Source organism: Coffea eugenioides, chromosome 3, assembly GCF_003713205.1.
Source record: "Coffea eugenioides isolate CCC68of chromosome 3, Ceug_1.0, whole genome shotgun sequence".
NCBI lineage: Eukaryota > Viridiplantae > Streptophyta > Magnoliopsida > Gentianales > Rubiaceae > Coffea > Coffea eugenioides.
The window spans coordinates 41867838-41888057 of NC_040037.1; the positions used below are offsets into that span (position 1 = coordinate 41867838).

Sequence of the window (20220 nt, forward strand, 5' to 3'; positions counted from 1 at the left end):
GTGCAATGAGTTTGCAATATTCTTACCTTTGGGGTTTAGTCCAATTCGATTGAGTCTATTTCTGTTTCAGATCTCACCAACTTCTGTCTTTTTGCAGCCTTTATGAAAAATTTTTGTCCCGCAATAGTTACTTCTTGTGTTCCCTCAGTATACTGATTGATGATACTATATTTCTGCAACACTTTCTCCAAAAATCTCTCATTTGAAATTTTTCAATTTGGGGTAGGGATATTATTTTGCTGATACTCTGGAATTGTGAATGAATGTTTACAAGATATGTTTTTGGAGGGAGACCAAAATTTTATTTCATTTGAAGATTTCAGATGAAGATTCGTGCCTCATTAATTTGAGCGGGAATTTTTGGAACGGACAGTTGAGGTATATTAACGGAGTCCGTTAGCCTCTCAAATGTTTTTTTTTTATTTTTTCTCTACTCACTTACTAAAACAGCGTCGTTTCCTTTGTTGCTGCCTCCATTATACGTGGCTTGTTGCAGTCCTCTCATTTCCTTTTGTGAGAGGACTGCTCAGGGACGGTCGACCTGATGACCGTCCCTGCCCCAAATCCTTATATACCCAAAGCTTTCTTGGGTATCTGGCAAAGAATTTTGTTCTCTACCGATGTAGTGCCTTTCTTTTAAAGTTGCTGCTCGTTATTTTGAACAAATGTGTGAAATTTATCAAAATGAGCCAACAAAAAGTGTAATTTTTCTTCATCTGTGTAATTTTTCTTCATCTGTTATTTGCTTGTGCTCTTTTCTCTAGTGATTTTGTTCAAGAGATTTAGAGGTGGCAATTTGTCCCAAATCCCAATGGGTTACCCATACCCATAGGGACTTTGGGCGGGATGAGTATTAAAATTTGATATTGGGTTTAAAATGGGACAAATCCCAATTGTACCCATTAATTGATGGGAAATTTTGAAAAATACTTGAGTACCCATTGGGCTCAAATAGCAAGGGCTCCGTTTGGATTAATTATTTTTGGGGGGTGTTTTTGAAATATTTTATTGTAGTAGTGTATATGAAAAATTTTTACTATAAATTTTTTTTGAAATATTTGATATACTAATATGGATGGGATGTTTTTTTGAGTTATTGTATATTACTGTAACATTCTATTTGAAAATTTTATTTTTTGAAAAAATAGTCAATCCAAACGGAGTCTTAGATTCAAAAATTATCTTTAACAATTTTTATAGTCACACCAGCAAATATAATCTAGTAGTATTCCTAGTTATTATCCACAAGAATTTCCAGCATTTCAGTCAGTTTAGACCTGCCATTCTTGGAAAATGATGAGGATAAATATTCAACACCCTAAGTATCTTGGCCATCTTGATATATGTTGGAATATGGCTGTATATCTATTTTTTTCTTTATTTGTTAATCCAATTTTTGGCGGGAATCCTGAGTATAAAGCACTTGCATGTTTATTTAATAAAACTAAAAGAAATTTAATAAGTCAAAAATATTAAAATTATATAAAAAATAAAAAATGAATTAAAGGAAAAAAATATGTAGAAAATAGATTTGGGTATTGGGCGGGATCAATCTAAACCCATCCCAAAGTGATCCCGCCCAAATTAGTCCCAAAACACATATGGGTAAGGTTGGGCCCAAACCCATATGACTCGGTTCCATTTCAAACCCAAGCAAATCCCGCCCATCCCACCCATTTTGCCACCTCTAAAGAGATTGCACCGGTCGATGTCGGATGAATTTTTTGTTTGTCCGGCCTGCACTTGCTATTTCAGCGCAAGATTTCATGGTTACTAGCGTTACTACCCTCGGAGAAATGGAAACAAGCCTCCTTTTGTATCAATTTCATACAAACGGTGCCAATTTATGAAGGTCGATAATTCAAAGTCTAGCTGTGACACAAAACTTGCATAGAATAAGGAAACAAAGGAGGAAATTGGGTCGAACACGAGCCACTCCAATGCTTAATCAGTGCGCTGTCTCTTAGAGAGAGAGTTTGGAAGGAGTGAGTTACATTTTTGTACGTTGGTAAGGGGTATTTATAGATGCACGAACGCGACATGTGCCTTATTTATTATTAGTGGCAGGGGGGAGGGGGTAACAACCTTTTGAAATATTACAATTTTATCTATAATATTTCATAGAAATTTGGATAAATTATGCATAGCCCCTCTATGATTTTGCATAATGACCTTCCTAAGGTTTCAAAATAGTCACACAAGCCTCTTGTGATTTTACGTAAAGTGAAAATGGACGGAATGTAAAATTAGTTATGGCGATTAGACCACACACGCTCTAAAAGTACATGTAGACAATGGAATTTTAATTAAATTCTAAAAATTACCATTGGTCTATAAAATATTTTTTATCCAATCGGATATTGTCATATGGCACGTACACTTGGAAAAATTGGTTATTAAATGATCAATTATATTTTGCCACGTGTCAAGGAGAGTTGTTCCAGATCAATTCAAATTGCAGGGATATCTCCACCAACCAAATCATATCATATCACATGTTTATTGGATAAATATCTAAATATTTATTTCTTATTAAAGGGATAATATTTAGAGTTGTTTAAATCCAAATATATTTCTTATGTACTGCAATAGCCTGGCCAGTCAAACGGCGCCACGTCACGTGTCCCCACGAGTTTGGCCAATCAAGAAATTACTTATCTCTTTATTAATAAATATAAAATGAAGAGATAATATTTGACTAGCACAGTCCTAATATGACTGCATGTCTTGCAAGACAAGTAAAGTGGTACACAAGTCTTCAACCTCTACCTCTTACCACAACTATAAATAGGAGTCTCTCAACCAAATCAAAGACACAGACACACAGAGATACCAAGAGGCATCTCATACGTTCAAAGCATTGAAACTCCAAGCTACAAAGGTCCGGCTCTTCAAACTCTCCAAGTCTCCCATATATCAAGACTTGAGTCTTCAAATATCTTCTAAAGTTTTCAAATCTTCTATATCAAGATTTGAAGGAATTGGTGGTGGATCCAAGAACAAGCTGCGAAGCCCTTGGATTAGCATTCGAGGAGGAGAATCGAGGGAAACTCTCTACAAGTTCGAGAAAACCTCAGAGATTGTACTAACATATTTTCTTAAATTTATATTACACATTTGTCGTGTATATTTCTTATTTTGTTTGCAGACTTGAAATTTTACCTCGTACAAATTTTTGGCACGCCCAGTGGGACCATCTCTGTCTTCCATCTATTCTCTTCGAATATTCAACTACATACATCATCAATGGCACCAAAGAGCAACAAAATCATGATTGCACGTTCCAAGGCTACTGATGCTAAGCCTGTTCAGGAAGTTGCACATGTTACCACCAATACCCGCGCTATTGGTCCTGTGACAAGGAGTATGACGAGAGCCTCCACCCAAAGTAGCATGGAAGCTCCATCGGCGCCAACTCCCGTCTTCGGTTCAACATCACCAATGAGTTATTCTTCCACGATGGGGATCCAAGACGTTCCTGCCTCGATTGAGAGGGCTCTTGCTATGCTCGAATTTGGATCCGAATCCAAGTTTTCTAAGCATGACGATGATTCATCAAGCACTGGATCAGCCTCTTCACATGAAACGCTTCATTCAAGATTTTCTATTGAAGATTCTGCTGCTTCTTCTGCTGCAATGCCTGCCATGATGACAAATGCTTTAAATCTCGAAGAACAAGTTTCGAACATGTCCAAGATGATGGAAATCATGATGAAACACATCAAGGACCAAGATGCTTTCATTGCTCAATTGCTCACCCAAAAAGATCACGCTCTTGAAGGAAGCCATGCAAACCAAGAGCGTGAAATTCCCTCATCTAAAGGCAAAGACAAGGTAAAGGAAGTATATGTGACCGCTGATGGAACTATCACTGTGGAACAACTGAAGGAACTTGTTGAAGGCGTGATCAAAGATAAAAAGGGGGGTGGTTCAAAGTCAAGCTTTACCTACTGCAAGCCTTACAGTGCTAGAATCGACAACCTCGCAATGCCTGCTGGATATCAACCGCCTAAATTTCAACAGTTCTATGGGAAGGGTAGTCCAAAATAACATGTGGTCCATTTTGTCGAAACCTGTAATAACGCTGGAACCTATGGTGACCTACTAGTCAAACAGTTCGTCCGATCCTTGAAGGGCAACGCGTTTGATTGGTACACTGATCTCACTCCGGGGTCCATCGACAGTTGGGAACAGTTGGAACAAGAGTTCTTGAATCGCTTCTACAGCATTAGAAAAATCGTCAGTATGCTGGAGTTGACTAACACTCATCAATGGAAGGATGAACATGTGGTCAACTACATTGATAGGTGGAGAAGTCTGAGTCTCAACTGCAAGGACAGACTGTCTGAACCCTCTGCCATAGAAATGTGCATTCGAGAAATGCATTGGAGCCTAAACTACATTCTACAGGGTATACGTCCAAACACATTTGAATAATTAGCTACTCGTGATCATGATATGGAGTTAAGCATCACGGCCAATGCAACTGATGGGTTTCCTATTCAAGCTCTGCGAGTGCAGCCGTCTCGTCAAAACAATGAAAGACAAGAAAATAAAAAATGGGGCAAACCATCTTCAAGACTCAGTAATAAGGAGTCCATGGCAATAAATACAGCTCCCATGAAAATTGCTACCAAAGTGAGCCGAAAGATCACTGAGAAGTTGGATCCATCCCAAAATAGGTCAGTAAGAAGACCCACGTTAAAAGAGATGCAAGAAAAAGAATATCCATTTCTTGAATCTGATTTACAAGGGATGTTTGATGATCTTTTCAAGGAGAAACTTCTTGAACTTCCCGAAATGAAGCGCCCAGAGGAAGCTGGTAAAGTCAATGATCCAAACTATTGCTGTTATCATCGCTTGATTGGCCACTCTCTCACCAAATGCTTTGTCTTTAAAGACAAAATTATGGAATTGGCTCGTCAAGAAAAAATCCTTCTCGAGGAAGATAAAGCATCGGCAAACCAAACGACAATAATGTTTGGGTCTATGTGTTGTCCGATAGAAATTTTATCTCAATCGAGTAGTACTTTGTCTAAGGAGTTTGAAAAATCCTCAATTGAAGATGTTACTGAAGATGATAACGAAGGATGGACTTTAGTCACTCGAAAGAGGACTTGCAAGCCAAAAATAAAGAAGTTCATCTTTTCGAAAAGCGTTCGTTCGACAAAACCTAAAGTGACAATGAAACGATGAAATGCAACAAAGAAACAAAAGGGAGTGGCCGGAAAACCAATTCCTTCAGATTTTCAGCTCCTTCAAGAGGTTCGACAGCCCGTGACACTGAGAGAATTTATACCCAAGGGGTATTTAAGTGACGATGCTGATGATGCCACTTCTTGTAATGTCGTCAAATCTGAAAATCCTCAAATCACACTAATTGGCACTAAATTTGAGAAAAAATTTAAAATCGATGATAAACCACCAGTGGATTGTGCAACGACTATTATTTTTGATGATGACGATTTAACTGTTGAGTTCAAAACCCACAATCAACCTTTGTTAGTGCGTATGTCCGAGAACAGAAGATGAATCGGATACTCATTGATGGAGGATCTGCTGTCAATATTATGTCCGTACGTGCTATGAAAGAACTAGAAATCTCAAGCGATGAACTCTCCTAAATCCGCCTCATGATCCAAGGATTTAACCAAGGGGGCAAAGAGCAATTGGTCTCATAAGGTTTGAATTGCTCATTGGTGAGTTATCTTCAAGTGCGTTATTTCATATCATTGAAGCCAAAACCTCTTATAATATGCTCTTGGGATGACCCTGGATTCACGATAATGAAATTATACCGTCAACTCTGCATCAATGTTTCAAATATTGTCGAGACGGTATAGTTAAGAAGGTTGTTGTCGATGATAAACCTTTCACTGAGACCGAGGCTCACTTTGCCGATGCCAAATTTTACCTTCAAAAAGAAGCATAAAGAAAAGAATCAGTGAAGGAAAAAAGTCAAGATTTCAAAGTACCCATTTTGCGGTATATTCCAATATCAAAGAAAGAAGAAGGTCAGTCTTCTTTTATCAGGAATGATACATTAAATGTTTCGCTCACCAAAATGGAGCCTGTTAAAAGTGAGAAAGCGAGCTTGCAAGGATTTGTTCGTCCCAAAGAAGAACCGGCAGTAGAACATTACTCACTACCAACTAATCGGACTCAAGAAGGTTTTGATCCAAACGCATACAGACTTCTTGTTAAAGCCGGTTATAACCCAAATGAGAAGCATGCATTGGGAAAACTCCCTCCTGAGGTGACTGGCGAGAAGACTCATGGATCAACACCTATGCAGAAAATGTTGAAAGAAAAAGACTATAATGTTGAAAGTTTATCGATGGGTCTCGGTTATCAACCACCTTCTCCAGTGCGTATAATGATCAAAAGGGCAAGTTGTAATTACGTAAACGAGGAAATGGAGGTCACAAGCCAAAGGAGATCTGTGTTCGACAGGTTGAAAAAAAAGTCAAAGCGTACTTTTGTGTTTGACAGACTTGACCCGAAGCCGAAATATTTGAAACCGCCCGTCTATGAAAGATTAGGCAATAAAAAGCAAGAGTACCAAGTTGCCAAGAAAGAAAATCTTACTCTAATAAAGAAAGCGAGTCTCCAATTTCTTCATGCACTATGGAGACTTATTCAATGTAAGAATTGAAACTATTTTTGAAGAACAGGGTCAAGAAAGTACGGCTTCCTGTCATTATATTACGATCAGTGATCCTGAAGAAGAAGAAAAAGATGCAGATGACGCTCCCGCTGAATTTGAGCAGGGAGTAAAATATATAGTCGATGCCCTAAAAGAAATTAATCTTGGCACAAGTGACGGCCCTCGTCCAATTTATATAAGTTCTTGTATGACTCCTGAAGAAGAGAAAGAGTATGTTGATTTGCTGCTCGAGTTCAAAGATGTCTTTGCCTGGAATTACTCAGAAATGCCCGGTTTGGATCCTAGAGTCGCTGTTCATAATTTATCTGTCAAGCGAGGAACAAAACCTGTCAAGCAAACTCAAAGGCGCTTTCGGCCTGAATTGATTCCTCTGATAGAAAATGAGATAAATAGACTAATTGAATCGGGGTTCATACGAGAAGTGAAATATCCAACATGGATTTCAAGCATTGTCCCTGTGAGGAAGAAGAATGGGAAAATTTGAATTTGTGTTGATTTTCGAGATTTAAATGAGTCTTGTCCCAAAGATGATTTTCCGCTCTCCATCACAGAATTGACGGTAGATGCTACGACCGGGCATGAAACACTATCTTTTCTGACCGGATCGTTTGGTTACAATCAAATACGTATGGCGCCTGAGGATGAGGAGCTCACTGCCTTCCGCACCCCCAAGGAAATTTATTGCTATAAAGTAATGTCATTTGGCTTGAAAAATGCTGGAGCGACATATCAAAGGGCAATGCAAAGAATATTTGATGATATGCTCCATAGAAATGTGGAGTGCTATTTTGATGACCTTGTGGTGAAATCAAAGAAGCGAGAGGATCATATCCAAGACCTTCGAAGAGTTTTCCAACGTCTTCGAAGATACCAACTGAAGATGAATCCTATGAAGTGCACATTCGGAATCACTTCTGGCAAGTTTCTTGGTTTCATCGTTCATCAACGGGGAATAGAGGTCGATCGATCTAAAATTGATGCCATTGTGAACATGCTTGAACCGCGAAATATTCATGAATTGAAGAGCCTTCAAGGGAAGTTGGCATATATCCGGAGGTTTATCTCTAATTTGTCCGGACGATGCCAACCCTTTAGTAGACTGATGAAGAAAGGGGTACCCTTCGAGTGGGATGAATCGTGCAGGAATGCTTTTACAAGCATCAAAGCGTACCTCATGAATCCCCCAGTGCTGGTTGCGTCCATTCCAGAAAAACCACTGATTCTCTATATTTTCGCTCAAGAACGGTCGGTTGGGGCCTTACTTGCTCAAGAAAACGATGAAGATAAGGAGAATGCGCTGTATTACTTGAGCCAGATGATGACATCTAATGAGTTGAACTACTCACCCATCGAGAAGTTGTGTTTGGCACTTATATTTGTCATTCAGAAGTTGAAACATTATTTTCATACACATACTATTCGACTCATATCTAAGTCTAATCCCATTAAATATATCATGACAAAACCTGTACTATCTGATCGGCTCGCGAGATGGTACCTTCAGTTTCAACAATTCGAAATCATTTATGTACCTGCGAAGGCTGTCAAAGGACAAATATTGACAGATTTTTAGCCGATCATCCCGTACCTGTCCAGTGGGAGTTGACTGATGAACTTTCCGATGAAGAAGTGTTTATGATCGAATCGCCGTGGTCAATGTATTTTGATGGAGCTGCTCACCGTGATGGAGCTGGTGCGGGAGTTGTCTTTTATACTCCTGAAACAGATATATTGCCATACTCTTTCACTTTAACACGCCGGTGTTCAAACAATGTGGCCGAATATCAGACGTTGATTCTCGGTCTTGAAACGGCTGTAGACATGAAACAATTGCATTTTAGATTCTATGGTGATTCAAAATTGGTGGTAAATCAACTTCTTGGTGTTTATGATGTCAAGAAACCTGAATTGATCCCATATTACAAGTATGCAAGGCAACTCATGGGATATTTAGATAATGTCACTATAGAACATATCCCTAGAAATTTCAACCAACAAGCTGACTCTTTGGCAAGGGTGGCGTCCATGATCACTCTACCTTCTCATCGAAATCAAATTTCAATATGTCAAAATTGGGTCATACCTCCGATGTTTGATGAAGATGATGATGGTGAGGAATAAAATATTTATCATATTTTTGTCCATGAGATCGAAAATGAGGATTGGCGTCATCTCATCGTGGATTACCTTAATCATGGGAAGTTACCAGAAGATCCCAAGAAAAGGGTCGATATACGTCGTCGAGCGTCACGTTTCATTTACTACAAAGGGACGCTTGACGCTTTACCGAAAATCATTCGATGGGGTGTTTCTACGATGTCTTGGAGAAGATGAAGTCATGCAAGCAATGGAGGAGGCTCACTCTGGGATATGCGGTGCTTACCAATCTAGCCCAAAATTACACTTTCGCATTAAGAGAATGGGATACTACTGGCCAACGATGGTAAAGGACTATATCGATTTTGCTAGAAGATGTCAAGCTTGTCAATTTCATGGCAATTTCATCCGCCAACCTCCTGAACCATTGCATCCAACTATGGCTTCTTGGCCGTTCGATACTTGGGGTTTGGATATAGTTGGACCGCTCCCAAAATCTTCTGGAGGACACATTTTCATTTTGGCAGCGACGGATTATTTCACAAAGTGGGCCGAAGCGGTTCCTCTAAGAGAGGTCAAAAAGGAGAATGTAGTAGATTTCATTCACTCGCACATCATTTATCGGTATGGAGTCCCACGTTATATCATCACCAATAATGGCAAACCTTTTTGCAATGTAGCAATGAACAAACTTTGCGAAAAGTTTCATTTCAAACAATACAATTCGTCCATGTACTACACTGCCGCAAATGGACTCGCTGAAGCATTCAACAAGATCTTATGTAATCTGTTGAAGAAAATCGTGGATAAATCGAAAAGGGATTGGCATCTTCGAATTGGAGAAACGCTTTGGGCATACAGAACTACTTTTCGAACTCCCACACAAGCAACCCCATACGCGCTTGTTTACGGTGTTGAAGCTGTTCTTCCACTTGAGTGTCAAATACCTTCGCTAAGAATTGCAATTCAAGAGGGGCTCAGCGAAGAAGATAATGTTCGTCTTTGCCTTGAGGAGTTAGAAGCGCTTGACGAAAAGAGATTGGAAACTCAGCAACGGATTGAGTGCTATCAGGCTCGCCTTTCAAAGGCATTCAATAAGCACGTTCGACCCCGCTCTTTCCAAATTGGAGAGTTAGTGCTCGCCGTTCGGAGACCAATCATTCTCACTCATGGCGGACAAAGAAAGTTTACTCCTAAATGGGATGGTTCATATGTCGTTCGAGAAGTATATACAAATGGCTCATACAAGTTGGTTGCTGAAAATGGATTAAGCGTTGGCCCCATCAATGGCAAGTACCTAAAAAGGTACTATGCGTAATCGGAACCGCGCGATGCTCCTGGCCCGCATGAGCTAAAACTGTGGATGGCAACCACTAATAGTATAGTATGTGGTTAAACTGCTGAAACACTCCACCAAGTCTAAGGTGGTAAACAAATAGATACTCCTGACCTGCATGAGATTAAAATGTGAACGGCAGGAACTACGTGTGACTTGATTCCCTTGTTGGGATACGTAGGCAGCTTGGAGGGCAACTTCTAAGTTCAGTTACACCACTCCAAATCAAATCCTTGTTCCTTGCAAAAAAAAAAAAGAATTTTATCTTTTCAAAAAAAAGATTTAAATAAAATGCTCCATTCGAGTTCTTGTATCTTTAAGGAAAAAAGAAGAGAGATAAGGAACAGAAAGCATTTTATTCAAAAAAAAAATTTCATTACATGAGAAAAAAAATTGAACAAATTCAGGAAAAGGACATAGTAAAAAGTCTAAATGTCAAATTTATAATCCACTACAGCTATTTTGCATGATTCAAGTGCAGACTTCATGTCTTCAAGTTCCTTCACTGCGTCATCAGTCAAGATGCTGGTATTTTCAATAGAAGAGAGCTCATCATGTGCTTGTCTTATCTCGGTCTGGATCTCGTTGAAGGTCTCATGCTTTTGATCGATGGTTGAGCTGATTTCCATTCTTTGTTTTTCCAAATCAATAAGTTCCTGTTGCAAAACTTTCTTTCTATCTTCAATGGACTGCAACTTTTCTTCAAGACTTTGCAAATGGCACGTTAGTTCTTCTTCCTTTGCATTAACTCTCCCGAGTTGGATGGTCGCTTTGGAAAGGAGTTCTGCATGTGTTTCTTTGCTCATCATTTCCCACGATGAAGATGCCAAAATATCATATGCCTCCGCCTTGACAAACAATTCTATCAAGTGATTTTTTAAAGGGAGACCATTGGTAGGATCCGTTCTTGTGATTTCCGCAATGATTTTCTCTGCACACTCTTTTAAAGAAGAGATCTACTCAATTGGAGTGTCAAGAATCTGTCCGCGAAAATTCATCCACAAACTTTGCAAGTACTTTCTTCGATGCGCCTGGATCATTTTTTGACCATGAAATTTTGAAACCAATGCTACCTTAGGTTTTTTCCGGATTTCATGCAAACTAGTCAACTCCTTCTTTGACAAGGCACCTCCACTGGGGACAAGTTGTTTTGGGATGCTGATAACGATTTCGTCACCTTTCTTGTTTGAAATTATAGCATCAGTCTCAAGCTCAATTGGTGAGTTGGTACCAACATCTTCTTGATGGAGTTCAAGAAGTGGAGGCTGAAAAAAAAATGTTATGAGGGTTTAAAAAAAAAGGAATGAAAAAAAATGAAGATATGATTACCTTAAGTGGCGACATTCCAACCGACGGTGGTGAAAAGGAAACTTCCTCCAAATCAGAAAATGTCCCCTTCTTCGATCGGTTCTAATGACGGTCTTGGCTACTACTGCCACTCGCCAACGAATGGGCTCCTCTTTGAGTAGATTCGATGCCCTGAGCTTGAGTCCCTTCTTGTTCTATAGTCTCGAGAGAATTATGATCGTCCATCGCTTCAATTTCGACATCTTCTTCTGTGTGAGTCACTGATAAAGATTTTGAAACCTTGGGCGGCATCTACTTTGCTGGAATCACTGGTTGCGCCTCTTTGATGGCCTGTCGAGAATCCTTGGAAGACTTATTTCTTGTAACAATGTTTTCCAAGGGACTGCTAATAGTTTTGTTCTTCCGCAAGGTGGATGAGGTAAGACCCGTTACAATCTCTATAACTCCATTAGGATGCACTGACTCGTTGGCGGAGGTAATCTTACCCTTCTTCGCTGATTGCTGAGGGACCTTAACGGTGAATTTTAAGGGAGTTGAAGAGACATTATTTGACCGAGTCGACCACCAGGCATCATAGTCTTTTGTGATCAATGGATGCTTCCTGTGTGTGGGTATAGTCATCCGAGATCGCATCTGCGTGCGAACTGAAGAATCCCATAGTTGAATAGCCTCACCCAAAGTATAAGTGTGAGTGATCTCTTTCAAGTTGTTGGGGATGTCCAGACAGAAACCGATTTGTCTGCTGAACCTGCAAGGATTATATTTTTCAATAATGAAAGTATTGTCCTTACGTAGAGTTAAATGGCAAGAGCGTTGACTAATGAAGTAGCTCGTGAGTCTTGATGATAAGGATCCGTCATCAATCAACGCCTTTTCTTCATTCTCAGTCCAACACAATTTAGGAAGCATCAAAAGATTCGTTTCTTTGAAGACTTCCTCAACTTCCAATTGGCCATAAAATATTGTCATTTTCTCACCACTAAATCTTGTCATGCGCGCGTGGTGGCTACTCACTTGATTGTTCTCATAATATACGTCAAAGTATTGGTCAATCCAAGCATAGAAGTAATGGATTGGGAAAGTTACCCCACATTCTCCAAGGTTAGGGGCGTGGACGATCTGCCTCAACCCATGATATATGCTCGCAAGAACGGGAATTGCAAGACAAAATCTTTTCCCTGTAACCATTAAGCATGCAACCTTGAAGACACTTGGGCGAATACGATCGACCTTTTTGCTTGGCAAAAGGAACTTGCAAATCCAACACGCTATGAATGCCGCAATATAGGTTTCCTTTTTTAGAGACCCTGGGATACCCAGTGTGTCAAAAGGGACATTGAAGTCATTCGTATCGGCAAGGTCGTAAGGCTCCACGCTTCCAGAAGGGTTGTAAGTCATTTTTGGTTTAGATGTGGTCTTCCTTCTATTCGCTCTACTCGGAGGAACCCTATACCTAGCCTCTCCTTTGAACAAGAAGCGAATCCAGTCCTTCATCCATACCCCTTGGTCATTCGTCCAAAGGTAGTAGTAGGCGGAAAAGAGGTGCCTGCAACTCTCGGGGAGAAGTGGCTTCCCTTCTTTGTCACGAGTGAGGAGCTCCCGCGTCGAAGGAACAACTTCATCGAAAAACGTGCCATCGATCGAAAGGCCACCAAGTCAATAAAAGTCCCAAAGTGTGATAGATAACTCCCCAACGGGCGTATGGAGTGTGTTCGTCGAGGGACGCCAATATTTGAAGAAGGCTCGCAAGATATTTTCACAGCGGTCGTCGGAGTATCTCGACACGTAGACGGCTTCAAATATGCCAGCGCGTGTGAGTATGTCTTTATACCTTCCAAGCATGTCCTCAACTCACTCCCAATAATGGGAGGTGAAGCACGTCTCACCGAAGAAGGACGAAGGGGTTTTCCATGTTGCTTTGTCAACATTGAAGACCACGAACGGAAGCGTGAATTTGGCTATTTCTGAATCTCCATTGTGAAGTGACGAGTTTAATACGACAACTTCTTCTTCCCTCGACGTAGTAGAGAAAGTCGACGGGACCACCACTTCTTTAGTCCACTTGCTAGTCCAATTTTCAAGATGAAAGCATCCTTCAAGAGGTATGAAGGATTCAGCGAGCGGGCCGATTACTGGTTTGTAAACATGTAGTGACAAGCTCTTTGATTGAGTTCCTCCCTGTTCATCCGTCAGTGAAATATGCGGCAGTGACACGGCGTAGTCCTTAATTTGCATGATTGCTGGGATTTTGAAAAAGAAAGTATTAAACAATGAAGGGAATTTCTTACAAAATTTTGGTAATTAAATTACCTAATCGGTGGCTCTCTTCAAATCCCCGAAATTGTTTCAAGCTCATTTTCAAGCACGAGATGGGCTATTTACAGGAGAACAAGTTAGTAAAGTTGAAATATTGACATGGATTGGGGCAAAAAAAAAAACAATTAAGGTCGGAGTTCTAGAAAAAGAAGGGAAAAGAGTTTTCTCAAATATCATATTTGGTATTATCCTAATAGACGAGCAAAAAAAAAAAAGAGAGAAAAGGGCTCAAATATCATATTTGGTATTATCCTAGTATATGAAGAAAAAAAAAAGGCTCAGATATCATATCTGGTATTATCCTAATAGATGGATCAAACAGCCAGGCTATCTTGCGATGTGAGCCGATGCAATTATACAAGTCTAAAATACGCGGCTCAGTGGACATGCAAGTTTCGAATAATAATTAAATTCATGGCACCCACGGAACCACCTGGACCGAAGTCTCTTCTAACAATAAGATATTATTGTAAGTAAAAGGAAAGTTTTGAGTACCTGGTAGTCTTTTATCAAGCTCCTCCGAGGTTAGCCTTCCCCTTGGAGATCTGTCGTTGGAAGCTGGAAACTAACACGACAAAAAGGGCTATTAGCGAGCCACTTGACGAAGGTACGGGTATTCGAAAAATAATCATGGATGAAGAATCATGCATGCAAATATAAAAGCATCAGCCATGGTGATATTGGCCAAAAGTATTATCACAATAGACGCATAACATCAAGGATGCATCAAAGTAAATACGCGAAGTCTATTGCCGAAAGTTTCTTCTAATAATTAAGGGCTAGAAAAGGGTCTTTGGGCACCTAAAAGAGATGACTGGCGGCCATGATATAATTGATTCTTGCGGTGGAAAGTTTTAAAGTGCCTCCGAGGTTACCTCCGATTCAACTAGTTTATAAGTGCCTCGACAAAGGTGTCCATGAAGAAGGCTACACGAAGGAACAAGTTTACAATATTGAAACCAGACTCTTGAATGCGCAACGGGGAAACAAGCAAATCAGATATAATGCTAAATATTGGATTTGAAATAAATTGAAGTCATGCCGCAAGATGACTAGAAGGCTATGTTATCCTACGGGTTCACAACACAACATGCGTAAGATGCAAGTTCCGAGTATCAATCATGTGCAAGACACCAAGGGTGAATCAAAGTAAAACATGCAAAAGCTGTTGCCGAGGTTTCTCTCAACAATTAAGTGCCGAAGGTAGAATTTCGGGTACCTGATAAATGGGAACCGTTTTCGTCAGAACGCAAACAGTGGGTAGATACCAATTGAGTAGCAGCAATAGTGGTTGATGTTGACCAATGGTAGCAGCGTTTGACAAACAAGCGAGCGGCGGTGGTAATAGCAATAGCCACACTAACAATGATTTGATGAAGCAAAGAATAAACTCGTTCAAGTTCTTTATTATTAAGGAGTTAGTAGCCTGGACTTAGCTATTTATAATGGGGGATTGATCCTAAATCCTAGGAAAAATGAGCAGGCCCGTCGCTTTAGTCCGGATAGGATTCGGTCTCTGTTGGAAGTCTTTTGGTCGAAGGAAAAAGATTTTCTCGTGAAGTTTTTGTAATTTTTAGGGAGATTGGCTTCGCGCTGATGATGGTCTCTCTTGCAATTGGGTTTTCGGACTTCTAAATTGCTTGAACTTTGAAGCTAACAAGGAAGGGAAGCCGTTAACCCGAGAGTCCTAGTAGAGGAATTCTTGGTGATTTGCTGCATAAGTTCCCAAGGCCGACAAGAAGAAATGGTCTCGAATTTCGGAGCGGTGGAGTTCCGTGTGGAATTGATCAACAAGAGGCATATGAGACCAATTGGATTCATATGATTTCATTTTTAAAGTGCCTTACACGTGAATGATCAAGCATGCAATATGCAATGTCCTACATATCAATATATTGGGCTTTCTTGAGGACAAATGGTTATAATTAAAATTGGTGGCCACTTTATGACCAATTCAGAAGTCACGGCATTGCAAAGCTCTGAACAAAGCTCATGAATTGATATTTGAGTTGCCAAGCTTTGAGTAAAGCTACGACATTGAACAGACTATTACTTGAAATGATAGTCCGACAAAGCTTTAGCATGATCCTGGGATTGATATCACCGAATTTTGCATGGATTGGGTGGCACCCACATGGCCATCTCAAGACCAATTCAAAAGCTATGATATTGCAAAAATTTAAGTCCATCCACGGGCTCTATTATAAGATCTCAATATGAAGTAATCCGGCCTTGGGAAATTGAAAGCACTAGTGTTCTTGGAAATTGAGCTCAATAGGGGATGCATTGGTGGTATTCCACGTAACTATCATATGTGATACAAGTAATTGATATGAAGTTTGCAAAGCTTGAAGTTTAGCCCATTTATGGGTTTCACTTGAAAACTAATATGTCAATGGTGTTCAAATTGAAGCAAAAAAATATATATGTCAAAACTTGTCCGTTCAAAATTTGCTCCGATATCCAGCATTCACGCATAAGTTTCGAGGGGGCATTTGTAGACAATGAAATTTTAATTAAATTCTAAAAATTACCATTGGTTTATAAAATATTTTTTATCCAATAGGATATTGCCATATGGCATGTACACTTGGAAAAATTGGTTATTAAATGGTCAATTATATTTTGGGACGTGTCAAGAAGAGCTGTTCCAGATCAATTCAAATTGCAGGGATATCTCCACCAACCAAATCATATCATATCACATGTTTATTGGATAAATATCTAAATATTTATTTCTTATTAAAGGGATAATATTTAGAGTTGTTTAAATCAAAGTATATTTCTTATGTACTGCAATAGCCTGGCCAGTCAAACGGCGCCACGTCACGTGTCCCCACGAGTTTGGCCAATCAAGAAATTACTTATCTCTTTATTAATAAATATAAAATGAAGAGATAATATTTGACTAGCACAGTCCTAATATGACTGCATGTCTTGCAAGACAAGTAAAGTGGTACACAAGTCTTCAACCTCTACCTCTTACCACAACTATAAATAGGAGTCTCTCAACCAAATCAAAGACACAGACACACAGAGATACCAAGAGGCATCTCATACGTTCAAAGCATTGAAGCTCCAAGCTACAAAGGTCCGGCTCTTCAAACTCTCCAAGTCTCCCATATATCAAGACTTGAGTCTTCAAATATCTTCTAAAGTTTTCAAATCTTCTATATCAAGATTTGAAGGAATTGGTGGTGGATCCAAGAACAAGCTGCGAAGCCCTTGGATTAGCATTCGAGGAGGAGAATCGAGGGAAACTCTCTACAAGTTCGAGAAAACCTCAGAGATTGTACTCACATATTTTCTTAAATTTATATTACACATTTGTCGTGTATATTTCTTGTTTTGTTTGCAGACTTGAAATTTTACCGCGTACAGTACATATGATGAAATTATAACATCCACTTAACCCCCCCTATGGTTTGCATAAATACTCACTTTTGCCTCCTGTGATTTTTGTATTTATCCACACATAGTTAGCATTAAAGTAAGCCACTGTTGATATTTCAACTAATTACGTTATATAGACTATTTTCTCTTAAATTTCTAGTTTATATGAAATCATAGAGAGGTGAAGTGGATATTTTGAAACATTTTGTATGTGGTAACAAATGAAACCATATGGAAGTTATTAGTAATTTACCCTAGAAATTTATTCATACTCCTTAATTTGCTACCTTCGTTGAACTCTCTACCCCCTCCCTCTATGCCTGACTTTTTCCTTGAAAATGTTATTATCATTCCCCTCTTTACATTTACCTTTGATTAATTTTCATAGTTCTTCTTGTTATTAACATGTCAATAGAAGATTGAAGATTGAAGTCTTCAAATAATAGCTTGCATTAATAAAATCATTAACATTCACAAGTTTGAGACAACAGTTAAATAAAAAAAAGAAGGAAAAATTATTCAAAACGTCCCTCACATTTTGCAAAATAATATTTTTCGTCCCTCACTTTTAAAAGTATAATTTTACATTTCTTACAAATTTATATTGGTCAAATTTGATTTTCGACTAGTGTTTGGTCAAAATCCACTACATGCCTTGCACGTGATCATTTTTTAAGGACAAAATTGTCAAATCGTATTTCACATAATCCTATCCATAATCCCTCACATTTCATAAAATAAATTTTTCATCCCTCACATTTCATTAAATGAATTTTTTCATCCCTCATTGATCATGTGTATAAATAATTTTTTTCTTATTTTTGAAAACCTATGTATATGTCTATTTCATTTCACCTGAATAGTATTTTTTTTTCTTCACAAAACTTACACTACACATCTATAAGCGTAGGAACTATATGGTACAGGCAACAAATTCAATGTTAGTACAAGACCACTGTTTTGTAGGCAAGCAAAGTAATGAAGTCCTTAAGGAAACAAAATGAAGCTCGTCTGCGCCACCCAAGTGATACATCCACCCTTTTCAATTCCAACTGCAACCCTGTTCTAGATCTTCTGCCTTTTACAACTTCTGCCAGATGAACTCATGCCTGGCCACACTTGCTTAAACACGCAACTCCTCCTTCTAAAAAATCTTGCCTGCTAATCCAAAACTCAGGTGCATCCTTCATAATTCCTGCAAGTACTGCTCCTCCGAGGTATACCATATGCTTTCTTCGTGGTGGATCCTCTATCCGCAACCGCAGTTTCTTTAATCCATCTTTGTTTCCCTTCAGAACAACATCAACATAGCGATCTAAAATTTCTTTCTCCAAGCGACTCGGTAACCCAGGATACATTGTACTTCCTCCACTCAAAACAATATGCTGGTATAGCATCATGCGGTTGTCAATATCCATTTCCTGAATGCAGCGAAACACCATGTCAGCCATTCCATCACCTTCAACGTCAATCAGTTCCGGAGTGAAAAGAGCCTCAGATGCCTGGAATCTCTCAGTCCCAACTTTAATCACCCTTCCATCAGGTAGTGTATAATTCTTAACAAGGATGGTTGTCTCAAGTCCCAATTGATATTCCCTTTTATAATCATAACTTATGTAGCATAATTTCTCTTTAATATCCCTAACTGTCTCAAAGTCAGCACTTCTATTCATTGCATACCCTCTTCGTTGAAGCAAATCTACGAGATATGATGTAATATGGCGTCCAGCCACATTCATTCTTTTTGTGAGATGAGGGAATGAGTATCCATCCACAACTGGAACCACATGCGTAACACCGTCACCAGAGTCAATAACTAATCCTGTAAGCAAACCTTGAGCATACAATGTTAAAACAGCTTGAACTTGTATGAAGACACCAGCGAAGTTGTACTTCTCAAACATGGTCTCAACCATCTTTTCACGATTCTTGGATGGGTTCAAAGGAGGATCAGTGAGCAAGATCTTACACTCTGTTGGGTCTACCTTCAGTTCATTAAAAAAGGCATGATCCCATACATGGCCCATATCATCCCAATTTTGCACTATCCCATTGTTGACAGGATAGGAAATATCCAGCTGATGCCTCAGTTTCAAACAAGCATCCCCAACAACAATGTCCTTGACTTCTTGTTCCATGAGGGATTCTTCATATCTTAGCATTGGCCTTCCAAGAACGCAGGGAAATACTGATGTGGGAAAATTCTCACCTGCAAAGCCACACTTGACATAACCAGTGCCATTGTCGCAAATGACGACGTTGCGGTTGTCCATTTCTCCGTGATGACTCTCAAGTCCAAGGGGTGAAGAAGCTGAAGTGATCCAGATGCTAGATTTCTTTCATCCGAATGAGGCCCTCTATTCTTGGATTAAGTACTGCTGTACTGATGCAAATCAACTTTTGCTTGTAAAAATGGCCACCTGAATGGTATAAATAACATATAATATATCTATATTTAATTCCACTTAAATAAGCTAATTGTAGTTGTAGGTGAAATCGAATAGAAATATATTGCATGCTATTTGTACTGATCAGGTGAAATTAAGTAGACATATACATATGTTCAAAAAAAAAACTATTCTTAAACATGATCAATAATGGATGAAAAAATTCATTTTATAAAATATGATGAACTGAAAAATTTATTTTGTAAGATGTGATGGATTATGGATTAGATTATGTGAAATGTGATTTGGCAATTTTACCACTCAAAATGATCACGTGCAAGGCACATGGTGGATTCTAACGAAAACTAGTCGAAAATTTAGATAGAGACCAAATTTGACTAACGTGAATTTATAAGAAACGTAAAATTACACTTTTAAAAATGATGGATAAAAAAAATCATCTTGCAAAATGTGAGGAACATTTTGAACGATTTTTTTCAAAAAAGAAAGAAAGTAGGTCTTAGGTGATAGAATGGTTTGGAGATTGTATTGAAGATAAATTACACCATGGATAAAAATGGTACAGCGTAATCGTAGACCCAAATTTTGGGGTTCTAATAATAAACAATATGTGCAGAGTTATAAATTTGAAGAGATAAAACAAACACTCAAAATATATGTGGGAAAGAAGATAATAATCAACTCAAAATATCAAT

General features: G+C 38.9%; 2 protein-coding genes across 2 annotated transcripts; one reads left to right on the forward strand and one right to left on the reverse strand.

The window, feature by feature from the left end:
* Nucleotides 1-7295: 7295 nt before the first annotated feature.
* On the forward strand, nucleotides 7296-10082 carry LOC113766662. Its single transcript, XM_027310830.1, has 3 exons — nucleotides 7296-8056; nucleotides 8233-8592; nucleotides 8870-10082. The coding sequence occupies exons 1-3, from the start codon at nucleotides 7296-7298 to the stop codon at nucleotides 10080-10082; spliced, it is 2334 nt and encodes a 777-aa protein (XP_027166631.1).
* Nucleotides 10083-17966: 7884 nt separating this feature from the next.
* Nucleotides 17967-19522, reverse strand: LOC113765527 (actin-related protein 2-like). Its single transcript, XM_027309746.1, has one exon. The coding sequence runs from the start codon at nucleotides 19388-19390 to the stop codon at nucleotides 18221-18223; it is 1170 nt and encodes a 389-aa protein (XP_027165547.1). The 5' UTR covers nucleotides 19391-19522; the 3' UTR covers nucleotides 17967-18220.
* Nucleotides 19523-20220: the final 698 nt, after the last annotated feature.